This window comes from Cavia porcellus, unplaced genomic scaffold, assembly GCF_034190915.1.
Source record: "Cavia porcellus strain 051 isolate PalLab524CR breed Dunkin Hartley unplaced genomic scaffold, mCavPor4.1 scaffold_4, whole genome shotgun sequence".
NCBI lineage: Eukaryota > Metazoa > Chordata > Mammalia > Rodentia > Caviidae > Cavia > Cavia porcellus.
In genome coordinates, this window is record NW_026947487.1 from 105,931,016 (window position 1) to 105,940,082 (window position 9,067).

The 9,067-nt window shown below is 43.7% G+C and overlaps 1 protein-coding gene across 1 annotated transcript in view; it reads right to left on the minus strand.

The window, feature by feature from the left end:
- LOC100720073 (ATP-dependent RNA helicase DDX19A) overlaps positions 1-6,184 on the minus strand; it is a 26,788-nt gene extending 20,604 nt beyond the window's left edge. The window contains exons 1-2 of the mRNA XM_003472125.5: positions 6,002-6,184; positions 1,001-1,049 (exon numbers count right to left, since the gene is read on the minus strand). Coding sequence (XP_003472173.1) covers positions 1,001-1,049; positions 6,002-6,058 — 106 coding nt within the window. The 5' untranslated portion in view covers positions 6,059-6,184. The remainder of the gene's footprint in view (positions 1-1,000; positions 1,050-6,001) is intronic.
- Positions 6,185-9,067: the final 2,883 nt, after the last annotated feature.

Below are 9,067 nucleotides of genomic sequence, written 5' to 3' on the forward strand. Positions count from 1 at the left end.
CAGGGTCTCACTTACGTAGTTCAGACTGGTCTTGAACTATGTAGTCTAGGCTGGTCTTGAACCCGTAGCAATCCTGCCTCAGCCTCTCAAGCACTGAGGTTACAGCTGTGTACCACTGCACACAGCAAGTATTAACATTTTAAAGTTAAAAAACCCCCACAATATGACTGGGTCCTTATAAAAAGGGCAAACTGAGGGTTGGAGATGTACCTCAGTGAGAGAACGCTTCACTTACCTAGTGTACTTCAGACCCTGGGTTCAATCTCCAGCACCACAAAAAGGGGAGCACTACTCGGCACCAGACATGCACTCAGGGGGTTGCGATGTGAAGATGAAGTCAGGGGCGGGGACATTCAGCTACAAACCATGTGACCCCCAATTGCAGCAAACCAGAGAACTGAAGACAGGCCTGGGGTAGGGTCCTCCTCCCTGCCCAGGAGGCAGCCAACCTCGCTGACACCCAAGCTTTCCAAACCCTGAGCTAATCCTCCACTACTCTTCACAGCCCCCAGCTTTGAGAAGCTTCACTGGACAGCCCCAGGGAACGAGAGCATGGGCACTGGGGATGACACCTCACACCTTTTACACTTTGAGTGTAGAACCCAGATTCGTTTTTTTTTTTTTTGTCTTTTCCTTTTTATTGGTACCGGGGATCGAACTCACGACTGCCTGCTTGCAAGGCAGGAGCTTATGCCACTGAGCTAAATCCCCAGCTCCCCAGATTCGGTTTTTTTAAAGTTTAAAAAATATTTTACAGTAACAGCAGTAAGCAGACAGGTGTAACACTTCTTGATGCTGAGGGAGTCAGGAGTTAGAAAAATTGGGAAAATAGACACATTACCCCTTCAGTAATGAAATCTAATTTCGGGCTCTAGATTCTAGTGCTGTCTTTTGCACCCCGCCCCCCAAAAGCCCCTAAAGCTCCACTGCTCACTGCAGCTATGAGGGCAAAACAGCACGTGTGTAACTTGTACCTCGTCTATAGGCACTTGTGACTCACCATTGGTATCTGGTTTGACTTTCTCTTCCTTGATCTGCAAACTGCCCATCTGAATAGGAACAAAAGGAAACAGAATAAGTAAAGGCCCCAGCCAAAGATGAGCTGGGGCAAGGCAGAGCTTCCCAAAGACAGCCAGCAAAAACCACTGTACATCTATAGTCAGAAGCTGGTCTGTTCTGCTCAATGCGGAATTGCTAAAATCCTGGGCAAAAACATTCCACATACCTTCAGCAGCCTGTGGGGTTGGTGGGGTGCTAAATGTAATGGAAGGGAGAAAGAATATAAAAGAATCCAAAACCTCTGCTTTCCTTCCAGGTATATTCTTCCTAAAATACCTAACCTTCACTAAATATTATGTCTTTTCAATGGTACAAAGTTCCTTTCTAAGAATTGGTAAGAGGAAAAAGTGGGCTATAAAGATGGTATTATAAAGGTAGGCTGTTAGATTCTGAGAATTTCCAAATCATCTCCCAGGTCCATGTCCTACCCCCAAGATCCCTGAGCTGACTTACTAAAGTCAGTTACTATTCTGGTAACCACTGGTTCCTAAGGGCTTATTATACATTTCATTAAATAATCATGCCCCGATTCGACCTTTTCCAACTGACTATTCTGGGCCTTTTGGAAAAGGAAGTCCTACAGTAAGAGTATTCACCTGAGCTTTTTAGTATTCACCTCAGCTTTTCCACAGAAAAAGCAAAGCCATGCACTTTCTCCATCAGGAGAAACATCCCTAAGGAGTAGACATCTTTCCTCTGATGGCCAATAGGAAGGCTGACACAGATCCAGGAAGGTATTTTACCAGGTCTTATCAACAGGCTGGTTCCTCTCCATTTTCAGGATGTATACAATGGAGCTGGAATAACTACAATTGAGGTGGTCTGAAAACCTGACTGAGACTATCTGGAGTCCCCTTTTTTGGACCACACTGTTTAGTGCGATCTCCAGAAAGCCTGACTGACGCCGAGAATGGTGGCACCCTCTTATAATACTAGCAAATTGGGGCTGGGGATTTAGCTCAGCGGCATAAGCACCTACCTTGCAAGCAGGCTGTCATGAGTTCGATCCCTAGTACCGGTTAAAAAAAAAAAGAAAGAAAGAAAGAGGCTGGGGATGTACCTTAGTGTTCCCCGAGTCTGATTGCAGAACTGGGGGGGGGGGAGTCAGCCAATTAACCCCCCATTGTTCATGATTCTGAATTCTCTCTCAGCAAGGAGCCTTCTGATGATTAATCCTGTCTCTCCCAGAAGGCAATGTCTTGACATGGCACAGAGTTAAAGTACAAGAGCCTACACGACTGAAAAAAAGGGGTGAGCTATATGTGTGGTAGTGTGTGCCTATAATCCTAGGGGAGGCCGAGGCAGGAGGATCATCATAAATTTGAAGGAAGCTTGGACTACATAGTGAGTCCAAAGCCTGGACTACGTAGTAAGAACCTGTCTCAAAAAAACAAGACACACATACAAAGCTACTGTGACAAACAAACAAACAAAAAACAGCATGGTACTGTCAAACAACAACAACAAAACCACCAAAGGATCAATGGAGCAGATTAGAAGATGCAGAAACAACTCCAGACATACTCCACCATCTTATCTTTCAAAAATGAGCCAAATACCTTCACTGGAAGACAGCCTCTTTAATAAATAGTGTTGGAAAAAGTAGCTTTCCACATGCTGAACATTAAAACTAGACCCATATTTTTCACCACCACTAAACTAAAATCAAAATGGATCAAAGATTTAAGTATTAAAACAGAAACACTAAATCTGCTAGAAGATAAACTGGTGTAGACAGTGAAGGATACTGGTGTAGGGAAAGGCTTTATGAACAAAACCCCAATTGCACAGGAAATATCACCAAAAAAAAGAATCAATAAATGTGATCTTGTCTTATTAAAAAGCTTTTCCAGGCAAATGGTGGTGGCACATGTCTATAATCCCAAGGCTTGGGGGGCTGAGGCAGAAGGATCACTGAATTCAAAGCTGGCCTGAACTGCATAGTGAAATTCTGTCTCAAAAAGACAAAACAAACAAACAAAACAAAACAAAACAAAAAAATAAATAAAGCTTTTCCACAGCACAAAGATACCACCAACAGGGGGAAGATACAACTCAGTGTAGGAAAAAATTTTTGCCAGCTGTACTTCAAAGGATTTACTATGTAGAATAAAGAAGTATTTAAAAAAAAAAAAATCATTCTCCCAAACTTAAACTCAAAGAAAAATAGGCATCTGAAATGAACAGATACTTCTCAGCTGAAAAAGCAGAAATGGCAAATAAATGTATGAAAAAATGTTTAACATCACTGGTTGAGACATTCAAAGCTGAGATACCATCTCACTCCAGTTAGAAAGGCTATTATCAAGAAATCAGCCAATAACAAATGCTAGCGGGGTTGTGGAGAAAAAAGAACCCTTCTCCACTGTTGGTAGGAGTGGAGTGGCTCAGTCACTGTGGAAACCAGGATGGAGATTTCTCAGAAAACTAAAACTAAAGGTTCATTTTGACCCAGCTTGGTATCTTCTTCAAAAAGTTAAAAGCATCACACCACAACAATATATGCATAGCCATGTTTATAGCAGCACAGTTTGTAATAGCCAAATCTTGGGGAAATAGTCCAAGTGCCCATCAACCAATGAATGGATAAAGATGATGGGTTTTTTTCGAAAGTAGAATCCTGACCAGGCTGGTTGGACTTGTGACCCTCCTACCTCAGCCACCCAGTGCTACAGTTATAGGCATGACCGTCTCAGATGACCCGTCTTAGTATCTTTTTTTTTTTTTGGTGCCACAATTGAACTCACAACCTTGCAAATGCCATGCAGGTGCTTGTGCCACTGAGCTATAAATCCCATGCCTCACAGTATCTTTTAATTCCACTCCTTCATCCTTACTTTCACTGCCCAAAATACGTCTTCAATCTCAGCAATCAGAGTAACCTGCACACTGATTTCCTTTCACTTAGGAGTCATGCCTTCGAATCTATTTTGCTCTTTGCAGTCCAATATCTGTCAGTATTTCTCTTAAAAACAGCAATCCTAAAAACAAACAAACAAACAAACAAACACAGCAATCCTGCTAACTACAGCGTTTATTTTTGAGTTCTTAGTTAAGGCTCACAGTAGATTCTCGGCCATATTTTCTATACTGTCCCTAACTCAACGTGGTAACCTAAATTAGGGCAAAAATGAGTTCTGACTCCTGTCCAACACTTTGGTGCCTTCTGTCCCAAAATGCCTTCACCTGTTGTAATGGCTGATACATTGTGTCAACTTGAGAAGTTTAGAATTTAAGTGACTCAGCAGGGGCCTCAGTCTTCACTTGGTAAACCTCTTGAGCCTTTGCAAGAGGTAGTGGAGATCTTATGAATGCTACACACCCTCCCAGGGCTAGCAGCCTGCTTACTGTATAAGAGAAAAAAAGAGGCTTGTGCACTTGTTGCTTGTATTGTCTTCTGCCACCTTGAACTACTCCTCTGCCATCCTACTCTGCCTTAGAGCAGCTGATTATGGACTGAAATTTCCACAAACTATGAACTAAATAAACTTTTCCTTCCTTAAATTTGGGTGAGGGGTACTTTGTCTCAGCAACAAGAGATAATTAACTAACATACCGTCTTAAATGATTCTTTCTAATATCCAGCTTACAAGAAAGTATATGGTTTTTCTACTGATAAAATGTTCTAATTGCTCAAAAGCTCATTTATCACATTATCCTTACCATTTTCTTAACATTTCCCCCATTCTAGCCTTTCTGCCTAGACTGTATGTAAATCTGCTCCCTATACTTCCAAGGGCTTAATCCATTAATTCCTGCTGTCAAACTGAATACATTCCTGAAGCAATAAACATGGCTGGAGGCTTGGGCACGGTGGTGCACCCATGTGATACTGGCATTGAGGGAAGAGGACTGCTGCAGGTCTGAGGCCAGCCTGGGATACAGTGAGTCCTAGGCCAGCCTAAACTACATAGCAAGACCTTGTCTCAAACAATCCAAATCAAACCAAACCATGGCTGGAGAAGAAATGTAATTCAAGCGTTAAAAAACTTGGGTAAGACTACCATAAAACAAAACCCTACATTCTTTTTGCTGTTTTGTTTGAGATAAGCTCTTGCTATGTATTCCAGGTTGGCCTGCAACTTTGGGCCATGTGATCTTCCTACCTCAGTCTCTCAAGTACTGGGTTTACATTCTTAAAACCAAAAACCTATTATCACCAAACAAACCTAAACTTAGTGTCTTGGCCACAAACCAACAATTCACATGACACCTTCCAGCTGTAAAGACCTTCAGTAATAAAAAGAAGCAATATATGAAACTAAACGTCAACCGAACAATTCGTGTCTCCTTCCAACATTTGCAGCTGACTGAGACATTAAATCTAAATTTGAGCTGGGTATGGTGATCCCTGCCTGTAATCCCAGAACTCCGGAGGCTGAGGTAGGATTGCAAGTTTCAGGTGAGCGAGACTTCAGTCTTAAAAAAAAAAAAAACTCAAGGGTAAACCCGAATCTGTTATTCCACAAAGCGCTACAAACCCAGCTGTGTTAATCATGGAAGAATCGTTAAATATAAAATGGCTCGGGGCTGGGGATTTAGCTAAGCGGCATAAGCGCCTGCCTTGCAAGCAGGCAGTCGTGAGTTCGATCCGTGGTACCGATAAACGAAAAAGACAAAAAAAAAATTTATATATATAATGGCCCAAGGACGCCCCAAAAAATTTAACATAAAAGAATCAGCATCTAAATATGCCTTCCCTAAGCATCATCAGGAGAGAAGCGGTGCACTTTAGAAGTGCAGCATACGAACTTTATCCTGGAGGAAGATAAAAAGCTCGATATCAGTATTGGTTTCTTTAGCCCCGGGACCTCCGACTAGGTGACCGCCCGCGGCAAATAGCCGGAGCGTGCGGGCCGCAGGCCTGCCCAACTCGGAAGGCTCCGGCGCTGGGACAGGTCCGCGTGGGCCCGCTACACTCCTCCCGCCTGAAGCCACTCACCGACTTAACAGCTGCCTCCTGCTCGTCCACCGCCAGGGCCCAGGAGTCTGTGGCCATCGTCCCGGAGAAGAGAAAGCAACTAGAGAAAACTTGCACCACTCAGCCCCTCCACAACTGCCCTCACAAGCAGCCGGCGCGAAACCCGGCTCACGAGGAACGGAAGCGCCGTGCGCGAGGATGACGTCAGTTCCTAGCGGGGGCGACGTCAATTCTTTGCGCCTCGCTGGTCCTGGGCCCTCGCCTCTTTCCTTAAAAAGGCTTTGGTTCTTAGCTACGTCCCCAAGTCTTTTAAAATAAATTATGAAGCAGGCTCGAACCTGTGATCTTCCTGTCTCAGCGCTCTCCTTTTAGAAGGAATCAAGAAAGCACCTTCCAAGACATGAAGTTAAAAGAACACACAGAAGGACTTGGCTTACCCCGCCAAGTCCAACACCACCTAGTGGAAGGCAGCAGCATGGGTGAGTCTGAGGCCGGGTATAGTGTTGCGCGCCTGTAATCCCAGCCCTCTGGAGGCAGAGGCAGGAGGATCGCATTGAGTTCGAGACCAACCTGAACTGCTTAGCGAGACTTTGTCTCAAAAAAAAAAAAAAAAAAAAGCCTGAGGGAGACCATTAGAGTCATTCAGATAATCATAATCGTCAGACACATGACAAAAGTTATCTTAAATCATTGTGTTGGGCTGACTCAGGATACAGCAATGGATAACTACAGTTCATGACGATTAGCTTTGAGGAGGAAAGATTCAAGATGAATTCTGGGTTTCTGGTGTGAGCAAAAGGCGATGATAATGCTGATTTGTGAAGACTCAAGGGCATGGTGGGGTCTGTGGAATAGTGATGTTTGGAGATGGGATAAATTGATGGGTTCTGTGCTGATTATGTTGCCATGTGCGTAATTGTATCAGAGTTTAACATTAAGTCTTGGCATAGACTTGGGAGTTGACAACAAAGACACTGGAATGAACAAAATTATGCTAGAAGAAGAAATCGTGTAGCACAGAGCCATGGAGAAGTTACATTTAAGAAATGAACACAGGGGTTGGGGATTTAGCTCAGCGGCATAAGCGCCTGCCTTGCAAGCAGGCAGTCGTGAGTTCGATCCCTAAAAAAAAAGAAATGAACACAGCAGTCTGCCAAAGAGCTGAGAAATGGTCGGAGAACAAGAAGACCAGTAGTGAGGGTGTCACTTCACTCACTAGAAAATTGACTTGGAGAAAAGATTGTTCAGTTGTCAAAAACTGCTGAGACATGATCAAAACGCATTTTTCAAATTTTGGACATGCAAGTCATCAGCGTCCTTGGTGGAGGCTATTTCAATGGAGCCATAGGGCAGAAGTCAGGCTGCAAACTTGGAGGAGTAAGACAGTCCATAGAAACAAACCTTTAAGACTTTTGGCCATCAGGAAATATGAGAATAGAAGAAGAAGAACAGGGGCTGGGGATTTAGCTCAGCGGCATAAGCACCTGCCTTGCAAGCAGGCAGTCGTGAGTTCAATCCCTGGTACTGATAAAAATAAATAAATAAAAAAAGAAGAACAGAGGGACAGTAGAATTTTAGTCATCAAGTATGAACATATTAAAATATTGATAAAGAGCTAATGGGTTGGACAAGGTTGAAAATATGAGGGACAATGAAGACAAAAGCTAAGAGAGCTGAGGATTTAGCTTAGTGGCATAAGTGCAAGGTTTTGAGTTCGATCCTCAGTACCCCCCCCCAAAAAAAAAAAGCTAGGAGTGGAAATTTGGTGGACTGGTAGAGAAATTTAAGATTACAGAGACACCTCTCCCATTAGAAGAGGAAGAGGGAAGGGTAGGTGCCTAATGGAGAAAAGCAGTGGTAGAAGATTGAGGTAATTTCCTTATGTTGACTGATTTCTTGAAACAGGGTGATTAACTGCCAACAGCTGGAAGTTTGAGGTGAGTCTGGAAATGGACATTGTGGAGTGTGGGCAGTTAACCAGAAAGAACCCCGGGGCTGGGTACAATCCTAGGTAATGTGAAGACAACGCAGGAGGATCACAAGCTGAAAGTAGGCTGGGCAACTTAGTAAGATCCTGTCCTCAAAAATTTAGAAGTTGGGGATGTAGCTCAGTGGCTGATAACCCCTGAGTTCAATCCCCAGTACTAGGAGAGGTAGGGGAAGGAAGGGGGAGGCATTGGAGGTTTTGATGAAGTTTAAAAACTCCACTGATGTTAAACACAATGAAATCAGATTAATAGAGCAAGATGTCTCTGTGACTTAAATCTTTTAGAAATAACAAAACAATGCTTTGACATTGGGACCTTGATGTTAAACTCTCAAAAGTAACTACTAGTGTCTGAGAGAAAAATAGACCAGAGCACAATAAATTTGGCCCCACTCGGCCATACAACTGGACCAGGGCTGAGCTGTCCTTTGGTGTAAGCAGTGGAACAAGGTAAGAACCTATACCTATTTGCCTGTTCAACTGGGAATGCCAAGGATGCTGGAATCATATGAAGATGTAACAGCAGTTAAAAATAATCTTCCAGGAAAGTTCTAAGATACCGCTTTACTACCTCAGTAAAAGGTGGCATAATTCTGGGCTAAAGGGCTGCATAAAAGAGAGGTCTGTTCCCTCATCCTTATCCCTCCTCATCCCTTAGATACAGCTAAGGCAGAAGGGCTACTCATCCGAGCACCAGCCACCACTGTCAGGCTTCACATTCCTTTTGCCATCCACTACTATTCCCTGAGTGGCCCTGCTGAACATTAATGCTGGAACAGCTGCTAAGGCAAGGGAGAAGCATCCACTGCCCTTGTCTGGCCTCGTCTGGCCTCTGACTTCACACTAGATGTCCAAAGCTGCTCTGAGGAAGCCTGGTCTCTGATTCAGAATAAGCAAGGCCAAGAAGCCTTTTTTTTTTTTTTTTTTTTGTCTTTTTTTTTATTGTTACCGGGGATCGAACTCACGACTGCCTGCTTGCAAGGCAGGTGCTTATGCCGCTGAGCTAAATCCCCAACCCCCCAAGAAGCCTTTTGGCACAGTCCTTCAAGCAACCCTCACCTCCAGAGTCATTTTTGGAAGATGATGCAATAGAATAGGAG